The sequence below is a fragment of the Erinaceus europaeus genome, chromosome 1 (assembly GCF_950295315.1).
Source record: "Erinaceus europaeus chromosome 1, mEriEur2.1, whole genome shotgun sequence".
NCBI classification, from domain to species: domain Eukaryota; kingdom Metazoa; phylum Chordata; class Mammalia; order Eulipotyphla; family Erinaceidae; genus Erinaceus; species Erinaceus europaeus.
Genome location: NC_080162.1, coordinates 65,478,053 through 65,501,503, shown reverse-complemented (window position 1 = coordinate 65,501,503; position 23,451 = coordinate 65,478,053). Strand labels below are relative to the sequence as shown.

The window sequence follows — 23,451 nt, the reverse complement described above, 5'->3', positions numbered from 1 at the left end:
CAACTTTTGCAGTCCTTGCTTTGATAAGATTGGCTTTGGATTGACTGAGAGAACTGTAATAGGAAGTAGGTGAAGAGGATATCTAAGTCTAAGTAGACACTATTTCATTAAGAACTTGATACTGACTCACTACAGATTATTGTGTATTTTTGCTTTCAGGTATATATTTTGCCCTAATTTATGGACACATGTGAGCATATGCTCTATCTTATAGGACCTGGTCTATATCTAGGTTTTGGGACTTTGTTGAGAAGCGAACCTCCTGGAATGGAATTAGAGAATACTATGAAAGGAAAGGTCTCACCCGAGTAATGAGGGTGAAGGGTTGACATTCCACACCTGACATCTCTAACACAGTCTGAAGTGAAGCATGCTGGGATGGTACTTGTTGTGTTGATTAGGTTGGGATCAGCTGATGCGATATCATTTGGTATGAATTGAGATAAGCATGCAGGAAAGTGAGCCCTACCCTAGAGGTTCCAGGACTGGGGGAATATAGGCTCTATAGAGGAAGGGGGAGGTTCCTGCTGTCTTAGGGTTTTAGAAGATAATAGGTAGTTATTGCTATAATCACGTTACTTGGAAATTGGATTAACTTTGAAATATCCCTTTGTTAGGATTTGCTGTATCCTATGCAGGTCCTTGAGCTTTGTGCCATGTGCGCTTAACCTGCTGCGCTACCACCTGACCCCCCAAAGCTTTGTTCTTGATACCAGAATAAGGGCTCAAATACTAGTGGTTGGCTATTGAGGGAGAAACCTTTTCCTTTTTGTTTCTATTGAATTTAGAGCCCAAGAAACATTTTCCTTTCTGTCTCTATGAAATTTAGAGCCCAATAAAGGCAGCAGGGTCTATCTAGCGCCTATAAAATAAATGTGCTAAGTGGCTCAGGTATTTATCTTCTCGCCACCTGCTATCTCAGGTAGCTGAATGGAAAGGAGGACCCCCAAAGCAATGATTATCTCCTTTTGTAATTAATTCCACATATACCCATCAAGAGGGAAGAAAATAAAATTGCATTTTCTTGGCTAGCTTCTGTGCTTCATATAAACTGAGACTCACTTGGTCAGAGAATAACAAATGCAAACCTGACCTCCCTGTACAGAAGCCAGACTTCCTACAAGTCTAACTCAATATTGACTCTTACTGGGTCAGATGAAATAAGCACATACTTACACAGTTGTTTTCTGTTGATCGACATATCAAAAGTATATGATTTCCAGTATTCCACTGGTGAATATAGTCACTTCCAAAGTGACTGTAGGTGATTCTAATCACAATACTAAAGTATTAGTTAACAATTATGATCACTGTTTTTATATTCATGATCAGTTAGTTACTGTGTTCATCTTATGCCAAGGTACTTTAATACCCACAAGCACATACCTGTGAGTGGGTTAGTTATCTTTATCTTATCTTAAAGTAGGCTTAGAAAGAAAATGCTTTCAATTTTTTTCCATCTGAACTAATGATAATTACTTTCCCAAATCAAAAGCAAAGTCTAAAAAATTAAGATTTTTCTGCTTTCATATACCAAGCATTATATTCTCCTTTTGGAAATGAAGAACCAGAACCCAGAGTAGCCTGTGATAATCCAGCCACTTTTAGGTCAAGTCTGTCTGACCCTGAAACCAGTAGTTGTTAGTGTTTGTGAAAACACTTTTTGAGCTTACTTATGTATTTCTTGAGCATCCCAAAGGGGAAGGCAGTATTCTCTACTACCCAGTTAAACACTGATTTAAGTTAAAGGAGGAAAACAAACATGGGGAAAGTACAACAAACTAGTGGTAACATGAGCATGCAGCCACTCCTTTGGTATAAAAAAGTTAATTAATTATAAAAAAAAAAACCTCCATCAAGTTGAAAGAAGTGATTGCCAAAGTCGTTTATGTTGGTCCTGGTGGCCAAAGCAATTCAGGAAAGAGAAACAGCTGTTGGGTTTGTCCTCTGGATGCCAGATAAAACAACACATCAGGAAACAGGTTTTCATGGTACAAAGACAAGATAAAGCTTGGACACTTGAAAAACAGGATCAGAAGAAAAAGACACTAAGCAGAAGTTGGACTGGAGTTGGTGATTGCACCAAAGTAAAAGACTCTGGGGTGGATATAGGGGAGGGTTCAGATCCTGAAACATGATGGCAGAGAACCTAGTGGGAGTTGTATTGTTATGTGGAAAACTGAGAAATGTTATGCATGTACAAACTATTGTATTTACTGTCGACTATAAAACATTAATTCCCCAATAAAGAAATAAAAAAAAGATGGATGACAGACAGACAGACAGATAATGAATTCAACCCATATCTGAGACCTGGGGAGAACTATTACAGTTTCTATTGGAAGAGGATGGGGACACAGAACTCTGGTGGTGGGAATGGTATGACATTATATACCCCTACTATCTAATAACTTTGTAAATCACTAATAGAATTTTTTAAAGAAAGTTAATAACTTACAAAAAATGCTTGGACATAATATAGGAGCAGTGAGATCACCCCTCATAGCAAGCCTGTAATAAATACAATTTGTACACTTGGAAAAATTCACAAGCACATCCTTAAGAAATGTGATCATTAGACCTACAATATTGTTGAAGCTCATCTAGTGGGGATAATGGTTACTGACATTCAGTGACAAGGAGAACAGCAAAGCCTCCTCTGGATTTGACTGCTAAGAGGTAAATTGCCTGGTCCCACTTGCTAAAATTTCACTCACTTTCTAATTGGCTTCAGAACAGGTGTATTTCAAATATATACTTCAGTGTAGAGAACAATCCCAGGTTTGCTCTGCCAGCTACATGATTCCAGGCAAAGCATGTCAGACCTATGCCTTGGTATCCTCCTCTGTAAAATGGGAATGATGACAGTACCCAGGTGAGGTCCAAAAACTCACTTGTGCACGTTACTCAGAGCACTGCCTTATGCTAAGTACCAGGTGTATGTGTACAGTACTGTGTTACCTGGTACTTTACACTGTGTGGTTTCAAGGGTAACAACAGACAGAGAAGTACAGAAGCAGTACCCTTACTATTAAAGGTATCACAGACCCTCAGCTTACTTGTCTGGAGACTAAAACTCAAAACCAGCAGACGAAAACCTTTTGGGTTTCATCTGAGCACCAGACATAGAATGAAATATCTTTATTAAATGTAAACAACTTAACCCAACAAGGATATCTTTCCAAAAAATCAAATGCCAAGGAAAGGAATGCCAAAACTACAAAGTTTTTTTTAGGTTATTTGACAGATTCTACACAGGTTAGTAATGTTACCACAATGGTTTGCCATGGGCTAGCCGTGGCCAGTACTTTTCCTGTCCTTTGTGGGATATGAGCTGAAAAGCCAAGTGTCAGTCATCTCATGAGATATGTAAAATTTCTGGGGCTGGGTAGTGGCATACCTGCTGAACACACTTGTTACAAAACACAAGGACCCAGGTTTGAGCCTCCAGTCCACACCTGCAGGGGTAAAGCTTTGCGAGTGGTCAGGCAGTATTAAAGGTATCCCTTCTATCTCCACTTTCCTCTCGGTTTCTGACTGTCTCTGCCCAATCAATCAATAAATACATATAATGACTAGATATGCAAAATTAGAAGGGACATTAACAAATGGAAGGAATATATTGGATCATTTGAAGGGAACCCTGTATCCAGGAGTATGAAAACAATTTAAGAACATATACCAATCTGTTATAATGGGTCATAAATCATTTTGACAGCAGATTGTCATCATTAAGGGTGTTAGTGTAAACTTGAAACAAAAATCTGTGAGCTTATATCCCTTCTAGAGGACATATTTGTACAGAATCTGGTGGATCTTCTAGACACAAAGCTTCAGGAATTTCCTTGGAATAAAGAGCTGGAATAAGTAGGTCACGAAGCGTCATCATTAGGGCTTTGAATGTTCAGCATCTGATGGAAAACCAAACCATTGGATCACTTGGTTAACTATCCAGGACTCTATGTGCCCTGTCTTTTTTTAACTACATAATTTTTGTGTTTTATTAGTGATTTAATAATAATCTACATGATTGTGGGATAAGATGGGTACAATTCCATACAATCCCCACCACCAGAGTTCCATATACCCTCCCCTCCATTGGAAGGCTCCCTATTCTTTATCCCTCTGAGAGTATGGACCAAAGATTTATTGACATGCAGAAGGTGGGAGGTCTGGCTTCTGTAATTGCTTCTCTGCTGGACATGAGCATTGGAATATCTGTCCATACCCCCATCCAGTTTCTATCTTTCCCAAGGCACTGGATAGGAGGGGCTCCAGGACACACTGGTGAGGTTGTCTGCCCTAAGGAAGGCAGGTTGGTGTCCGAGTAGCATCTGAAACTTGGTGACTGAAAAGCATTAAGATATAAAGCAGAAACAAATTGTTTAATAAAAAGGAACCCAAAGTAAGAATATAGCAGATGAGATTTGGAGTCTTCATGTTGGAAGAAGCTAGGGAGTCTTATTTTCCAAGGGGCTTTTGACTTTACTAATTTTTGCCTGAGCCCCACAGATAACATGCAGGTAGGCTAAAAAAAGTATTGTTTGGGAAGAGAGTGTCAAAGTTGGGAAGAAGACTAGAAAGATAGATCAGGGCAGAAAGTAGCTCCTAAATATGGGGGAATATATAAACAACGTTAATTGTAAACCCCTTCAATCTGATCTTGTGCCCATGTCTATTCATATTTAGCACAAGAGCCTTTGTGACCTCTGTATCCCTCTCCTTCTGAGCTCACATTCCATGGTCATAGCTAGGAAATTTCTAGGCTGCACTCATTTAAGGGCCAGTCTTTCTCGAGTTGCAGAATATGTTGACCCAGCCTCCCTCAGAGAGTGGGGCAGTTTCTACCATTGTTGTTCTACATTAGTATGTGCTCTGTCTTAAGGCCACACTCAGAATCTTCTGTTTGGGTGGTAATGTTTGGTTTTTTTTTGGGGGGTTACTTATTTATTAATTTTTATTAAAGGGCTTACTGCTTTACATTGTAGTCATTGAAATATGCATACAATGTCCTTATATACCAGCCCCCAAAGTTTTCTTCCTCTTTTTTCTTCCCAGAGTCCTTTGCTTTGGTGCAATACACTGTTTTCATCCCAAGTTTTACTTCATGTTCTCTCTCCTAATCCCTATTTATTTATTAAGTCCACTAGTAAATGAGATCATTTGGTATTTGCCCTTTTTTGGCTTATTTCACTCAACAAGATTCCTCAGGTTCCATCCAAGAGGATACAAAGGAGATAATTTCATTATTTTTAGCAGCTGAGTGATATTCCATCATGTATATATACAACAGGTTTTTTTATTTCTCATATCATTTTTTGCATATTTTACTTTATTTCAATATTTCTATATTTACTTTATTTATTGGGGGATTAATGTTTTACATTCGACAGTAAATATAATAGTTTGTACATGCGTAACATTTCTCAGTTTTCCACATAACATTACAACCCCCACTAGGTCCTCTGTCATCCTTTTTGGACCTGTACTCTCCCCACCCCACCCACCCACCCCAGAATCTTACTTTGATGTTAGTTTGGTGCAATACACCAAATCCAGTTCAGGTTCTACTTATGTTTTCTCTTCTGATCTTGTTTTTCAACTTCTGCCTGAGAGTGAGACCATCCCATATTCATCCTTCTGTTTCTGACTTATTTCACTTACCATGATTTCTTCAAGATCCATCCAAGATGGACTGAAAACAACAAAGTCATCGTTATTAATAGCTGAGTAGTATTCCATTGTGTATATAGACCACAACTTGCTCAGCCACTCAGGATCATTATGTGGTGCAGAAGGTGGAAGATCTGGCTTCTGTAATTGTTTCTCCACTGGACTTGGGCATTGGCAGGTCGATCCGTACTCCCAGTCTGTTTCTATCTTTCCCTAGTGGTGAGGTGGAGTTCCAGGGTACACTGGTGAGGTTATCTGTCCAGTAAGTCAGGTTGGCATCATGGTAGCATCTACAGCTTGGCTGAGAAATCATTAAGATATAAATCAGAACAAATTGTTTAATAACCAGGAATCTAAAGGTAAGACTCTAGTAGATGAGATTTGGGGTTTCCATTTTAGAAAAAGCTAGTAGGTCTGTTTTGGTTATATTCCAAGGAGCCCATGTTAATGTTATTTAAGACTGTTAGCAACATTACCCAACTCAGATTTCATTTGTCTCTGGCTCACTTTAAGAGATCTTACCAAACCAGGAAACAGAGGGAGAACCATGTTAATATGTTAATGCAAAGGCAGAGCTGACCAACTGTGTGCCCATTTACTAACAATTCAGAAACCCATTAGTGATAGAATGTGTGCTTCTGTTCAGGTGTGTGTGTGTGGGGGGGGGTTCCTGGTCAAGTTTGATAAAGTAGAGGAGGTTCAGATAAACCAATCTGCGTCCCTAGGCTTACTGACTTTAACTTTAAAGAATGCACCCTCCCTGAACATCTTCCCCTTTATCTCTAAAATTCTAAGAAAGTTAACACTAGTCACTTGTAGTGATTTAAATGAAAATTAAAACTAATTAAAAGATTTAAATCATGAGACCCAGTGATGACTCATGCAGAGGAGTATACATGTTACCATGAGCCAGGATGCAGGTTCAGTATGATGGTCACCAATGAGAGTGCCTACAGGAGGAAGCTTCAGGATCAATACCTGTGGTATCTCTCCTTCTCTCTTGATCTCTCTCCCTCTGTAGCAATCTCTTGCTGTCTCTAACCCTTTATCAAAAAAGAAATGAAAAGGCCACTAGGAGTCCAGGCACTGTGTCCCAGTGATAACCCTGATGACATTAACCACATTACCAGCTCCCATAGCCCGATCCAGCTCTTGTGGCTACCATGTGGGACTGTACCCATTTGGCACATTTGCATGTCATGGAAAATTAATTGGTCAATGCTGATGTGATATAAACTCTGGCAGAATTCTCATGAGATTTAAATGAAATAAGATTTGTGAATCACCTCACCTAACATCTCATATTAACTGGTATATATATAGCTGTTAGTTATTCTGTATTTGCTTTGTCTCGTGTACTTGGGATTTGTCAATTTTTAAAAGTTGGTTATCAGTTTTTCCAAATCACTGATGGGAAAAGTAAAGCTTAATGAAATTAAGTGACACCATCACCAAAATTCTCCAGCAAATGCTGACAGAGGAGACTGGGATCAAAACAGGTGACATAAACTACAAGGCCTAGGCTATGATGGCAACTTGTGAGGATCCTCATTCATAAAAAGCACTAGACAAAAGAGAGAAAAATGAAGGAAGGGAGGGAAGAAAGAAGGAAGGGGGAGGAAGGAAGGAAGGAAGGAAGGAAGGAAGGAAGGAAGGAAGGATAGAATATGGATGCCTCGTTCATTTCACTCTTCTCCTATTACAAAGGGACTTCTGAAAAGTTAAACAGAGTTAGTGTGTTCACCATCAAGTCGAAATATCTATACCTTGCCAGTGCTAAGATGGAACTATTCTTACATGATATGCTTCCAGCCCCACATTGGGAAGACAAAGTCAGTGGTAGTTCTCAGGTCATGATGGTAGAAGTCTCACAGGAGAGAAAGGGTAAGAAACCATAAATCACTACTAAATTAAAGTCAACCATTTAATACCTAGAAATCCAACCTACTCGAATAATTTCCACCTTTTCTTCTGAGTTCTATTGTTTAATCAGAAAAAGTGGTATTTTCACTAGATGAGATTTTTTAATAAAGGAAAAACATTTAAATCTGTGTCAGACCTGGCTGAGCACACATGTCACCATGCACAGGGAACCATGTTCAAGCCCACTGTCCCCACCTGTAGGAAGGAAACTTCATGGATAGTGAAGCAGCACAGGTATTTCTCTTTCTCTCTCCCTCTTTACCCCTTTTTCTGTACTATCAAATAAATACAAATTATTTTTTGATCTTTAAGTTTTTTTAAAAAAAATATTTTATTTATTTATTAATGAGAGAGATATAAGGAGAGAAAGAGAATCAGAGCATCACACCTGTTACATGGGATAGAACTTACTGCATGCTTGAGAGTTCAGTGCTTTATCCACTATGCTACCCTCTGGACCACAAGTCTAAGTATTTTTTTATATAAACTTTAATCTTTAAAATACATGTTGTGAAACTGAATTGTTGAAGAAGAACTTTTGGGAGAATATACTAAAACTATTCTTGACACACACAGTTTATAAATATACTTCTTTCCTAATAAAATAGGATAGTGTGTCTGGAAGCCATAGAGACACAACCCTCTTGAGCCAGAAATAGTTTCTAACTACAATGATTCCATCAAAAGTGCTTCTTCTGTCCTCTCTCAAACAAAATAATAACCCCCTCAACTTGTCCATAATTATACAAAAGGAATCCCTGTCCATTTTATTCTGTCTCTTCATATAACCTGAACAAAGAATTTGAGTGGGCAGGGTAACAGCACTAATCCTTGACATCTAAAGTATGACCATAGAGAATTTTTTTTAACTTTTTATTTATAAAAAGGAGACACTGACAAAAACCATAGGATAAGAGGGGTACAACTCCACACAATTCCCACCACCAGAACTCTATATCCCATCCCCTCCTCTGATAGCTTTCCTATTCTTTATCCCTCTGGGAGTATGGACACAGGTCATTATGGGGTGCAGAAGGCGGAAGGTGTGGCTTCTGTAATTGCTTCCCCACTGAACATGGACGTTGACAGGTTGATCCATACTCCCAGCATGTCTCTCTCTTTTCCTAGTAAGGCAGAGCTCTGGGGAAGCAGGGCTCCAGTACACAGTGGTGGGGTCATCTGCCCAGGGAAATCTGGTTGGCATCATGGTAGCATCTGGAACCTGGTAGCTGAAAGAACAGTTAACATATAAAGCCAAACAAATTGTTGACTAATCATGAACCTACAGGCTAGAATATTGCAGATGAAGATTTGGGGGGTCTCCTTTTTGTAGATAGTTTTAGTTATATCCCAAAGGGCCCATGACTATACAAGTTTTTGGTTTTTTTTTTTCCCCCTTGAGCCTGACATCTGATATGCAGGTGGATCCAAGTTATTGTCTGGGGAGATGATGTCATGGCTGAAAAAAGCACCAGAAAGCTGGATCAAGGAAGAGAGTAGCTCCCAAATATGGAAAAGGTGTATAAAGATTGTTGAATGTAAACCCCATTGATTTGATGTGACCTGGGGCCCATATTCAGCTTATGTGACCTCTGCATCCCTGTAGATCTGAGCTCACATTCTGTGGTCATGAGTAGGAATGTTCCAAGCTACCCTAATTTCAGAACCCATCTTCCTCAGATGGAAGATAGAGTATGTTGTCCAGCCTCCTTTTTGGAGGATGGAACATTCTCTACCATTGTTGATCCATGTTGAGGGCAAGGTCCTATGGGGGCCCACAAAGGGGTCTATTATGTTGTTCCTGATAGAAATGATCAGTAACAATGGAGAGAGGGATCTATTCAAGGTCTAGGCCCATCATGTCTGTTTGGGAATCTCAGGACTCCCCGACTAGCTGATGGGGTGGCTTGACAGTGACTAAAGAGTCATCGTTAAAGTATACCAGTCTCTTGCCCTTATTCAGCTTTTGCAGTCCTTACTTTGATAAGGTGACCATGGAGAATTTTAACTGAAGCATCTGAGAACTGGAGTTCTGAGTACCCTGCAAGAAGTTCTATGAAAATTTGTTTTATTGCCATTTAAAATTGCAAACAAACAGATTTATTTGCAAAGAAGAAATCTGAGTTTTCTTTGAGGATTTCTCCTGCTGTACCCGTGTTTGGAGGAAATTGTTTCTTACAGTTAGACTTGGAACTTTGTTGCCTCAAACTGACCACAAGAATACAGTTCAAGCTCTGGTCAGTGGGAATCCATGTGAAATTTATAACGGTTGTTATGGGAAAAAGAAGAGACATCTTGTGGCTTCACTCTCCAGTAGGTCCAGTTTTTCTGTTTGTTAGTGGGAGGTGAAGAGAAACCTAAGTAGGTTGTGTTTCATTTCCTTTCAGCTGATTTGCTGTCTGATTTTCATGGATACTTTTGGTCTTAAAATCATGTATCCACAACTGATGAGCTTATTGTGAGCTTTGTTAAGAAATTTGTCGTTTGCATCACTCAGGGCTTTAAGACCAAAATGGAGATTTTTTTTTTTGGTAATAGTGTCATCTAGAAATCCGATATGTTTTTATCTGCACACACCATGGGTACCTAGTAAAAGTTGTTTTCCTATTTGCTTTTGTTGCCCAGAATCAAATTACTATCCAATTTTTACTATGTAAAACTTGATGGCTTGCATTTTTTGATGTTCTCTCTTATTCTGGACTTATTTTAGTATTCTGCCTTATTGTTCTGCCTGCCAAGATTTCTTCATTTTCAAAATGATTTATATACAATTATATTCAAATAGTGCTGCAGATCTAACAAGGATTCCAAGAGTTGCTTCAAAACCACACCCAACCTCTACACTAAACTTGTATTAATTCTTTAAAAGGTACCCTTCCTCTAAAGAAATCTTGATTATTTATACACCAGTCTGTAACAGCCCTTTCAGGAGGGATCTTAATGTGCTCTGGACCTGACACCATCTCCTCAATCTGAGTAACTGGTTTATATGTTTGTTTGGTTTTGTTTTTCTTATATTGGTCTGCACAAAATATTCTGTTTGAAAGATGCTTGAATTTGGCTTTTGGGTGCTTTTGATGTCCTAGGTAGTTGGGATGTAAATGTGAATAAGAGTGTCTCTTTGACTCTGCCCTCATAAGAGCTATGGTCTAATGCAGGAACCAAGCAACAAGTAAAGAAATGTGACTAGTATATGCAAGGAAATGGTCAAAATTTTGTTTATTCATTTGTTATTGGATAGAGACAGAGAGAAATTGAGAGGGCAGGGGAAGTTAAAGAGGTATATAGATAGACAGATAGGAACACCTGCATCCCTGCTTTACCACATGTGAAGCTTACCACACTGCAGGTGGGGACCAAGGGCTTGACACTGGGTCTTTGCACACTGTAATGTGAGCACTTAACCAAGTGTACCACCACCTTGCCCCTTAGTAGTCAGAATTTTATAGTAGAGAATAAAATGAGAAAATTATTAAGGTAGTTGGGGGGGGAAGGATACCCGTCTGAAGAAGGAATAATGAAAATAAAGCCTATAGGATAAAAGGACCCAACTCTGCTAAATGGAGTAGAGACTTCTGAGTAAGAGGGATGGCAACTGCAAAGACCCTAAGGCTAGAAAGATCTTGAAGGACTTAAACACTGATGGATATAGTAAATAAGAAGGAAAAGAAAGAATAAAAAGTGATATAAGGTATGCCTTAAGGAACTTGGACTATGGAAAACATATTAGACTATCGTACAGAGATGAGATTCTATTCTAAATATGATGGGAGGGACTGGAAGATAGCTCACCTAGTAGAGTATATATAAATACCTTACTAGCACAAGTCCCAGTATTCAAGTCCCAGCACCAAATAGGAGCACCATGGAAAGCATCCATGGATGCTAGAGCTGGGCTGTAGTGTCTCTTCTCTCTTTTAGTTTATCTCTCTCTCTCCCATTGATAAAACTGGACTCTGAAATATGCTCAGCAGTTTTATTGCACGTAACCTTGAATTTACTCCCTGGCATTGCATAATAAATACACAAATAAATTTAATGAGAATCCATTGAATAGTTTTAATTAACTGACTCTATAAGTTTAAGTAGTTGATTTGGGTGGTATGTTAGATGTGGGAAAAGCAATCCACAGAAGATATTATGATGATTTGAACCAAGGTATGATAATAGCTACCAAGTAAAATGAATATATCTAAACATTTCTTTTTTTTATACATGTATATATATGCCAGAGCTTCATCTGGTTTTACCCCAAGTTTTTTAAAAATTTATTCCCTTTTGTTGCCCTTGTTGTTTTATTGTTGTAGTTATTATTGTTGTTGTTGTTGTTGTTAGTAAGGACAGAGAGAAATAGAGAGAGATGGGAAAGACAGAGAAGGGGAGAGAAAGATAGACACCTACAGACCTGCTTCACCACTTGTGAAGAGACTCCCCTGTAGGTGGGGAGCCAGGGACTCAAACCGGGATCCTTATGCCTGGCCCTTGCACTTTGCACCAAGTGCACTTAACCCGCTGTGCTATATGAACATTTCTATGGAAGGAAATTTGTTAGTGGCTATGAATGGAAAGGGAAAATGAAGGATGACTCTTAGTTTCAGTAGATCAGTCAATATTAGGGATATTTATTGAACTAAGAAAATTTTCTGGCTCTGATGTTGGGGAGATGCTAGACTGTGACCCTGCAATAACACCACTCTTGTAAACCTAAATTTCTTCCATATTTTTTCAAACATTCACACACAAAAGAGAAGAATGAGGAGGAAGAAAGAAAACAGTAAGTTGAGATGAAGAGTATTGGAGAAAATATAGGGATTAAAGAATTCAGCTATAACCCTATTAATAATTTTGAGACACAGAGTAAAGAGAGAGAGTAGAAAGTTGGTATCTGAATTTGGAACTGAAAGAGGACTTGGATACTATTATTTATTTGGGAATCATCAGCACAGGTGGCACAATAATTGTGTTTTAGAGACGTTACCCAGAATAAAACAGTATGGGTAGTTAGGGGAAGTAGAATTTGTTAAGACATGTAGACCTGCCCTGACACTGGGAACTTCCAAGAAGCTGGTGTGCCACAGTGGAGTGACAGGGGATAATATTTTATTTTTAATAGTGATTTGACAGTTTTTTGCAAAATTTTGAGGTATCAGGGACTTAATTTCTTTTTTTTTTTTTTTGCGGTTGGTTTCTTTTTTTTTAAATTTTTTATTTAAGAAAGTATTAATGAACAAAAACATAAGGTAGGAGGAGTACAACTCCACACAATTCCCACCACCCAATCTCCATAACCCACCCCCTCCCATGATAGCTTTCCCATTCTCTAGCCCTCTGGGAGCATGGACCCAGGGTCATTGAGGGTTGCAGAAGGTAGAAGGTCTGGCTTCTGTAATTGCTTCCCTGCTGAACATGGGCATTGACGGGTCGGTCCATACTCCCAGTCTGCCTCTATCTTTCCCTAGTAAGGTGTGTCTCTGGGGAAGCTGAGCTCCAGGACACATTGGTGGGGTCTTCAATCCAGGGAAGCCTGGCCAGCATCCTGGTGGCATCTGGAACCTGGTGACTGAAAAGAGAGTTAACATACGAAGCCAAACAAATTGTTGAGCAATCATGGATCCCAAGCTTGGAATAGTGGAGAGGAAGTGTTAGGGAGGTACTCACTGCAAACTCTAGTGTACTTCTGCTTTCAGGTATATATTTTGCAGTAGTTTATGGATATGTGTGAACATAAGCTCTCTCTCACAGAAACTGGTGTATATCTAGGTTATGGGACTTTGTTAGAAAGTGAACTACCTGAGATGAAATTAGAGTGTACTATAAAAGGAAAGGTCTCACCCGAGTAATGAAGCCGAAGGGTTGTCATTCCACATGTGAAGTCTCTAGACACAGTCTGAGGTGAAGCATGTTGAGGTGGCAATCATTGCATTGGTTAGGTTGTGATCGGCGGATGCAATATTATTTGCTTTGGATTGGGAGACGCATACGGGAAAGTGGGCCCTGTCCAAGGGTTCCAGGACTGGGGGAAGTAGGGGCTCTATAGTGGAGATGTGAGGTTCCTGCTGTCTTAGGGTTCAAAAAGACAATGGATAGTTAATGTTATCACATTATTTGGTAATTGGGTTAACTTTGAAAAGTCCTTTTGTTATGGTTTGCTGTACAGTATCCAGTATCTTGTATATAGCTGTGCTATTGGATGCTTCTACAGGGACTTAATTTCACACTCACATACACTGTGTGTAAGTCACCACACCCTCTACCAAAATTCTCAACCACCATAGTTCTGACAAAGTCTAAGAGACAGCATTTTCTTTTTTTGCACCATACATTCCATCTTACTTAATTCCCACAACAAACATGATAGGTAAGTGTAAACACTTTCATGTATTATACAAGGATTTTTAAATTTGTAAAGGATATGTCCAGAAAATAAATAATAAGCAGCAAAACTGAGTTTGGATTCCAAAGTCAAAGGATATGCCATAGCTACCCTCTCTCTGAGTTGCTGCTATGTCTGCTGTACCTAGCACCTGTCTGGTACAGATTGAAGTCTGTATGATAATTCTTCATCTTCCAAAAAACTATCTAAATGGATGTGAAGGCTGGCTTTGCTCAAGGTTTCCAGGCTCTCTAAATTCTAACACTTCATATTAACTTAGTGCCTTGATATTGGGTTTACCTTGATGAATGCTGCTGCTGCTTCCCTGTTATTTTAGAAAGATACATTTTGAAAAGTGAACTGTCTGAACTGCTCTTAGAAACTCAATCCTTTAATTACTCTTTATTTGTTTTAAGTCTCTGCCCTGATCCATGCTTGCTAGTCAATTTCCTTATTATTAGTGTTGTAATTATCTAAAAGGACAAGTTCTTTAACTCTTGAGAAGAACTTATGAATTTGTTTACACATGCATGCCAAGTCTTGGTGTAATGCAAACACAAGGCATAGGGCACTTGGCTCTATTTCCTGAACACTCTTTTTCTTTCCTTGACATAGAATCTTCCTGGTGTTCTTGAGCACAATGGTGCTTTCTTAATAAACAAGTATTACCTAGCTGTTCTGAGTTCCCTGTGTTTGACTAGCTTTCTTCATTCAAATTTTGATTATGTAATCTTCTTCCCATTTTATCTTTCTGTTTTTTCCTGCCAGTGTTATATCACTGGGGCTGTACTTCTTCACCATTGCTGGCTGCCGTTGTTTTTTTCTTCTTTATGTTTTTGATAGAGAGGGAAACGGAAAGATTACATTGTTAGCTAGACTGACCAGTCAGAGCACTGCTTAGCTCTGGATTATGGCAATGCTGGGCATTGAACCTGGCATCTCAGAACCTCAGGCATGAGTCTTTTATTCAGCAGTTTTCTCTAATATCTGAATGCTTAATTGTGTACGTTAATACATACAAACCGATGACTGAAAAATTATCTTCTTGCAGAATTATTCTCTCTGGGGCCAGTCAGTGGCACACCTGGTTAAGTCCATATATTACAAGGCACAAGGACCCAGGTTCAAGCCCCCTTACCCCACCTTCAGGAGGAAAGCTTCCAGAGTGGTGAAGCAGTGCTGCAGGTGTCTAACTCTCTATTTCCCCCTCCCTTCTGATTTCTTTCAGACTCTACCCAATAAATAAATAAATATCAAATAAAATATTTTTTAAATATGAATAAAATTTACCTTCTCGTTTGACATGTTATATATGGATAATAATTTCTCATATGTGGAGGTAGATCAGTAGGCTGGAACTAGGAAATTATTTTTCCTTCTGGGAGCTCGTCTTCTAAGATTTTAGAAAAACATTCATTTCTGTAACCTTCAGCACACCTTTTGCTCTTAAAGTTACTCTAGAGGAATATGCTGTAAAAGAATTGATCAGTTTTTAAATGTAAATATTAGTACAAAGCATTTTAAACAAAAGTGGGCCGTGATATAATAAGAAATGTGGACATTTTATTTAGGATACAGGAGGGTGAGTTCTTTCTCTTGTGTAAAGACTAAATGATATTTGCATTTTTTATTGCTATGAGTCATGCAGATCAACACATTTCTTTTTAACAGGAATCCTTTGTGTTTGAACCCAACTGCCTCTTCAAAGTAGATGAATTTGGCTTCTTTCTGACTTGGAGAAGTGAAGGCAAGGTATGGCAATGGAACAGCAAGTTCTTTCCTCTGTCTGGTTTAAGCTGTTTAACTTCTCAAAAAGTGGATGAAGTGCCTCTTGAGGGTACAGAGTCTATGTTACTTATTCATTCAGAAGGGTTAAAATGTACTTCCTTGGGTCAGGAATTTTGGATTTAGTGATGACCAAGGACATTACTCTAGCTTCCATAACAGTCAAAAATAAGAAGAGAGAAAGTACAGCCTTTAGTGCTGTTGACAAAAAGGGCAGATTTTCAGGACAGCTTCGAGCAGATATGATTTAACTTTAGGAGGAAGGACAATTTCCCAGAAGAAATGTTGAAGCTGACATCTCAAAGATACATTTAAAGCATGTTTATTTTGTTATACTCCAGAATTTAGCTTGACGATAGGCACCATGTACACATTTAATGAAACTTTAAAATTGAAATTATGATAAAGTTGATATAATTGCCAGCTGATGATATATCATATGCACATATATATGTAATGACATCCTTATGTTATTAAAATAGTGTGCATATAAAGGCAGCATCATTTTATAAACATTTAAAAATTCCTCAGGTACCTTTATACATATGTATGTATGTATATATATATATATGTATACATATATATATATATTTGAAATAGATTTAAAGCTTTAGTTGTATCCATAGATCATTTGAGATTCTTCTTATTATATTTCACTTTGCTTTCTACCTTATTCTAACAACATTTCCTTTATCATCACAGACACTTCCTGAGTACTTAGTAGCACAAGTCTAGTGTTACTGCTGTGTTATATTCTCTTGTTTCAGGAAGGACAAGTGCTAGAATGTTCCCTCATCAACAGTATTCGGTTGGGAGCCACACCAAAGGTATTTGCTCCTCTTCTGAGCATAGGCTTACTTAGGTTGGAAACAGTCGGCAGAATTCTGTTAAATTTATTGTGCACCAAAATAATTAGCTGGGGATAAAGACACAGGCACAATTTTAAAACTTCATCTTTAACTGGTGAATCCTTTGGATTGCATTGTTAGTTATATTAGAAATGTTACTAATTTTTGAAAATGAAGATTTTTCATACAACCCCAGTATCAAAAACCAACTTCACTAACTCAGACATTAATTTGACAGCTCTCCACTCCCCCATCCCCCAATTCAGTAAAGAGTGAGTCATTCCTGGCATGTGGTTGATGGAAAAATTTTAATGGCTCAGGTAGTTTCATATACATGCACCTGTGCATGCAGACATTGAGTTCTCCTTGAAGGTTCAGTTTGTCTCTTCAGTTTGAGGGGGGGTAAATGACAGTGAATAAATCATCCTTCTTGCCAGTGATTGATTTGTTTGAATAAGAGGCTGTTTGCATAGTGGTACTAGGAATTTAAAAGACCTGTTTTTTCTAGAATATTCTAGCAGTGTTGATTTCCTTTTCGGTAATAACCCTGAAGGTATTTAGATGTTCCAAACAAAATTGTGTCCCTTATTTTTTGTTCTTGAAAGTATTCTCTTTCATATTAGTTAAAAGTTCTGTGTAACTATGTTGGCTTTTCCCCAGGAGCTTGTTGGGAGGATAAAGACATTATTTTATTTGCTAACTAGGGCAAACCTATATAGTTTTCATTCCAAATGAGGATGCTGTGACTTCTAGACAAGAACATACTCTTTGTATCCAGGCTACTTGAAAGACTTAATCTCATTTTTAGTAACCTGTAATTTCATGTTATGGCAATACCATATTTATTTATGTGAAACCTTGCAGGTCTCTCTATGAGAGAATCCTTTTGTTTTTGTGAACAAAAATAAGTCCCAGTCATTCTTTTGCACACAGAGGTCATTGTTCACATCCTCTAATAATCATAATAGGAAAGCGAAATGGATGCCTCATACCTAGTTTTCTAAACCAGTAATATTTTAGTACCTTTCTTACTAAACAAATTAAATAATGCAATAATGCTTAATGTTATAGATTTGCCACTATGAGTGTTTGAATAGTGCCATATATATAATATATATATGCTAGAAAACATTTGTCCTTACATATATTTTTATGTGAAATGTGGTTTCTTTTAACCACATTTCTCCCAAGCTCTGAAATCTAACATTTATATACCTCTTTATAGGACCCCAAAATTTTGGCGGCTCTTGAAGCAGTTGGAAAGTCAGAAAATGATCTGGAAGGGCGGATAGTTTGTGTCTGCAGTGGTACGGATTTGGTGAACATTAGTTTCACGTACATGGTGGCTGAAAATCCAGAAGTAACTAAGGTAGCCTCAGTGAAATATTGTTCTCCTTTCCACCCTATGTGTATTTGTATGGTGTGTATAATTTTGTGTAGCAATGGGATCAGTCAATGAACTTGGGGTTTTCAGAAAGAATTTGCATTAGCTTCCTTTTATATTGGTTTAGAAAATTCATAAAACACACAACTCATTTGTGGGTTTTCCTGTGATATGTTTTAGAGAAAAACTAACTGAGCTTTTCCAAACTTCAGTATGTTCAGGTGATCACCTGGGGTTTTATTAAGCTCTAGATTCAGATTCTGTAGGTCTAAAATGAAAGTGAGATTTCTCCATGTCAAATAAGTTTCCACCTGGTAATGATGCTTGACTAATAACTACAGTTGAAAAGCTAGGGACTAGGTCAGCACTACAAGTGGAACTAGAAAGAAAGCCAAAGAGATCATTTAAATTCTTTTAGAAGTCATGCCTAAAAAACAAAGAGGAACAAGTGAAATCAAGTTCAATAGAATTTAATCTAATATATCCAAAATATTTTCATTTAACAATGAAGTCAATATAAAATTTACTAATGACATTTTTTAATTTTTATTTATAAAATTGAAATAGTGACAAAACCATAGGATAAGAGGGGTATAATTCCACACAGTTCCCACCACCAGAACTCCATATCCAATCCCCTCCCTTGATAGCTTCCCTATTCTTTATTCTTTTGGGAATATGGACCCAGGATCATCATAGGGTGCAGAAGGTGAGGGGTCTGGCTTCTGTAATTGCTTACCTGCTGAAAATGTGTATTGATTGACAGGTCGATCTATACTCCCAGCCTGTCTCTCTCTTTCCCTAGTGGGGTAGGGGTCTGGGGAGGTAGGGCTCCAGGACACATTGGTGAGGTCGTCTGCCTAGTGAAGTCCAGCTGGCATCATGATAGCATCTGGAACCTGTTGGCTGAAAAAGAGTGATATAAAGCAGAACAAATTGTTGACTAATCATGAACCTAAAGGCAAGAATATTGCAGATGAAGACTTGGGGTCTCCATTTTGGAAATAGCTAGTAGGTCTATTTTAGGTATATTCCAAAGGGCCCATGACTGTACTAGTTTTTCCTGAGCCTGACATCTGATATGCAGGTGAATCCAGGTTATTGTCTGGGGAGATGGTGTCATAGTTGGAAAAAGGACTAGAAAGCTGCATCAGGGAAGTAAGTAGCTCCCAAATATGGGGAACGTATATAAATATTGTTAACTATAAAACCCATCAGTTTGATCTGTGGCCCATAGTCAGCACAGGAGCCTGTATAACCCCTTCATCCCTATAGGTCTGAGCTGGCATTCTGTGGTCATGGCTAGGAACATTCCAGGCTGCGCTAATGACATTTTTTTTAATTTTTTTATTGGGGAATTAATGTTTTACATTTGACATACCCTTTGAATTAGTGTTTTCATGTCCTTGGTTTATATTGTTGACCAGTATTTTAATGTTATTTCTGAAGTATTTTTTGTTAATTGTGAGTCTGATCAGTTGAGGTTTTATATTTTTTGCCTGTAATTCACTCCTTATGTAATATCTCAGATATTCAGTTTGGAGTTGTTTTTTTTTAAAGTATTATTGCTGTTATTTCTTTTTCATATTTGTTTTGCCAGCAAGGTTCTCAGTATAATATATTGGCTGCACAATCTTACTGGCCCCTACAGACGCTCTATTTTTAAGATTGAGAGTGAGAGAGGTGAGATACCACAGCAGTGCTCCACCATTTGTGAAGTGTTCCATCTATGGGTATTCCCATGTGGTATTGAAGGACTGGAACCTGGGTCTCCACACATGGTAAAGTGTGGGCTTTCTAACCAGGTAAGCTATCTCCTGGCCCCCAGATTGGATTCTTTAAGATGGAACTGAGAGTTCAGAGACATTTGCAGCACACTTGAAGCAGAACATCCTACAACCCTAATCCTTTTGTTATCTGGTTTACACAGATTTTGAGGAAGAAATTAACATTTGCATTTTTTAAAAATCTGTCTAAAATATACAGCTAGAGAAATAATAGTCTTTTTTCACTCACATATTTTATTTTATTTTTTTCTTTTTCTGTGGTTACAGCTGATAAACAGGTTTGGAGACAAACAGCAGTAATTCACTTATACATGCATGGTGAGAGCCACAGGCTATGTGAAGTTCAGATTTCCTGAACTGGGAAGAAGAATTTATTCATTTCATGAACATCTAATGAGTTTTCATCCAGTGTTATCTAAGCTAAGAAAATTTGTAGTATAAAATTTGCCCAGGAGGACTTATCTTTTGAGATATTTTGTTTTGTTTTGTTTGTTTATTTTGCCACTAGGGTTATGTCTGGTGCTTGGTGCCAGTATAGAGTTTATTCTTAGTTTGACTGTGTCCTTAACTCCTGGGCTTTTTTGATATAATATAACCGCTCTGAACAAATTCACCTCACCCAACATACACTACAGACAAATGAGTGAAGATATCCTGGAGAGGCAACTTGCACATGGAGGAATTTTCGCTCCACTTCACCTTCTTTGTTTTTCTTTCCTCCAAGGGCTTCTCCAATATATTTTTTCTTCTTATTTCAAGTGAGTGTTTGAAAGGTCAATAAAATTCTGTGTGATATCTTGAGTTTCTCAGAGTTGAGGTTTCAGATAAACAGAATGTTTTCTAGTACATGTGACTGTGAAAATTGTGCCTTTTTTATTTGTTTTTTAGTAAAGGTGACAGCCATGCCAAATACATTTTTCTATCTCACCTTTTGTTTTCTTGAGCTATACTCTCTATCTTGAGAACAAATGACTTGCCCATCTGGTTCTTCAGAAGACTTGAGCTCAAGATTGTGTGTTTTTCTCCCTTAATGAATAACTGTCTAGTTAGGTATCATGAAATTCTGCTTTAATCCAAACCTTTCACACCCCACCTGGAGACCTTTCAGTTGCTTAGACCATTTACACCTTCCTCTGAAGCCCTGCATCCATCCATTAACACTCTTATATCTGGACTTTAGCTGCTTCTCACCATCACTATTAGTACTGTGTGATCTAGGCCAGTGGCATTTGTATCCTAACAGGTTTCTCTGCTTTGGTTTTTCCCCTTTTATTTAAGTCTCAACATAGCAGCTAAAGTGATGTTTCAAAAATTTAATTCAGATAACATCACTTTGTTGCTTTTAACTCTTTGAAGCTTACCAGGTACTCAAAATGTAATGCTCACTTTTCTTTCCTCTTTCTGTCTTCAGGATTTCCTTTCCTTTCCTTTCCCCCCCCCTCCTTTCTATTTCCTTTCCTCTTCAGGTGTTTTGCATTTTTTGTTCCTTTTGCCTACAACATACCCTTCCCCAGTTATATACACTACATCTTCCTCACACTTCTCATGTCTCAGCCAAAACAACACCTAAAGTGGAACTTTCCCTTATACCTGCCTTTGATGCTTCCTGATGCCTAACTTGCCTTATTTTCTTCCTCCTGTTTTGCACACCACGTGTTCATTTGTTGTCATCCTCCCTCCATGTGAGGGAAAAGTTCTGTTTACTGCTGCACCCTAGCATCTAGGATGGTTAGTGCCCATTAGTAAATGAGTGATCTGTTCATTGAAGTATAAACTTTGGCCCAGTCAAAAAATTCTAACTCTGGTGATAAGTATCTGTTGCCCTTAGTGGTCTATGTTTTAATTCCTTTATAGTTTAAGAAAAACTGAGAAACTAACTTTTTGACAAGATGACTGAGAAAATGTGGTTCAATGATAGTAAAAGCGTTCTAGGCACCTATGATAGTATTTTCAGTCTCTTTTCAGGATATAACAGGAATGTTACTAAGTACCCATGAATGAAAGTCTTAACACTGGTGTCTTGACCTGTTTCTAGTTTACTGTTTACCTGTTTCCAGTTTTATTTTCTGCTTACTTAAACCCTTCTTCTTGTTGCAGCTGAAAATTTTAACCTTTGTTTCCTCTGCTTAAAAACTCTACTAAAAAGAATTGCTGGGGCTGGGTGGCAGTGCAGTGGGTTAAGCGCACATGACTTGAAGCACAAGGACCAGCGTAAAGGTTCCGGTTCAAGTCCCCAGCTCTCCATCTGCGGGGGGGGTCCACTTCACAAGCAGTGAAGCAGGTATGCAGGTGTCTATCTTTCTCTTCCCCCTCTGTCTTCCCCTCCTCTCTTAATTTCTCTCTGTCCTATCCAACAAAAGAAAGAAAGAAAGAAAGAAAGAAATAAAGAAAGAAAGAAAGAAAGAAAGAAAGAAAGAAAGAAAGAAAAAAAGAAAGAAAGAATTGCTAATACTGCTGGCACCTTCCCTTATACCGAGGGGGCCTTTGACTAGGAGGTGAACCTGATATATCATATATCTTCAACATCTATAAATAAAAGTATCTACATAAAGAACATATTTTCTTATTTTTTATCAACTATAATACAACTTTTTTCCTGAATCATCCCCATCTTTGCTTACTATTTCACAAGAAACTATACAAATTATAGTCTACATTATAACACCTTTATTTAGGCTTTGTTTTAAGGCTCAATTTTGTGGGTATATTTTTTCCTACAATATAGCTATCTCAAAAAGATTTCAGTCTCTGAAAAGTGGAAGGAAAAAGGAAATTCAGATGTCTCATTAAGTTACAGCTGGTGCTGCACAGCAAACTGAAATCATAGAGTCGCTGTACATAAAATTAAAATGCAGTCCTCATTGAAAATCTCCACAGATAAGTCTGTTCTTTTTTTACCAAGTTGAATTTTTCTTTGATTACAAAAATAAGCTACTATTATGAGATTCAAAATGCAAGGATTTTCACTGAATTTAGACAATTTTCATACTACTCATTATACTTTATATCAGTTGTAAATACTTGTTGAACTCCACAAAATATGTTTTGCACCAAAGTTGTGGAATAAGTTCATGAAGAATGACTATACAAATTTAATTACAAAAATGTGATGTATTCTTCTTGTAGTTTACTATATGTAATAAGATCTATTTTTGGCAAACTGGATTGTCTGTCAAAATTGCTTTGCTAAACTTGAATTATGTTGAGTGAAAAGCTTACTGCAAAGGTTCCTGGAGGAAGGATTTTTTTTGTTTGTTTTTTGGAGTAAAAAAAAAAAAGAAAGAAAGAAACTCTGGGAGCTGGGCAGTAGCACACACATTACCCCGCTCAAGGATGGAAGCCAGCCCCACACCCTGCTGCTCACCTGCAGGGGAAGCATCACTATGTTGAAGCGGCTATGATGTCTCTTTCTCCCACTCTCAATTTATCTGTTTTCTTTTCTCTCAGTTTATCCCTGACTGTCAAAAAAACAAGAATTTAAGAAAGAGACAGCAGGGAAGGAAGGAAGGAAGGAAGGAAGGAAGGAAGGAAGGAAGGAAGGAAGGAAGGAAGGAAGGAAATTGCTACCAGGAGCAGTGGATTTGTTGTACATGCACCAAGCCCCAGTGATAACCCTGGTGACAGAGAAAGAAAAATAAAAGAGAGGAGAGGGGACAGGAGCAGACTGGGGTAGGGGGA

General features: G+C 38.1%; 1 protein-coding gene across 17 annotated transcripts in view; it reads left to right on the top strand.

Moving 5' to 3' along the window:
* The window catches only part of PLCB4 (phospholipase C beta 4), a 434,528-nt gene that overhangs the window by 279,687 nt on the left and 131,390 nt on the right, over positions 1-23,451 (top strand). For all 17 annotated transcript variants that reach the window (XM_060186551.1, XM_060186550.1, XM_060186547.1 and 14 more), the window contains 3 exons: positions 15,641-15,721; positions 16,522-16,581; positions 17,828-17,971. In XM_060186551.1, coding sequence (XP_060042534.1) covers positions 15,641-15,721; positions 16,522-16,581; positions 17,828-17,971 — 285 coding nt within the window. The remainder of the gene's footprint in view (positions 1-15,640; positions 15,722-16,521; positions 16,582-17,827; positions 17,972-23,451) is intronic.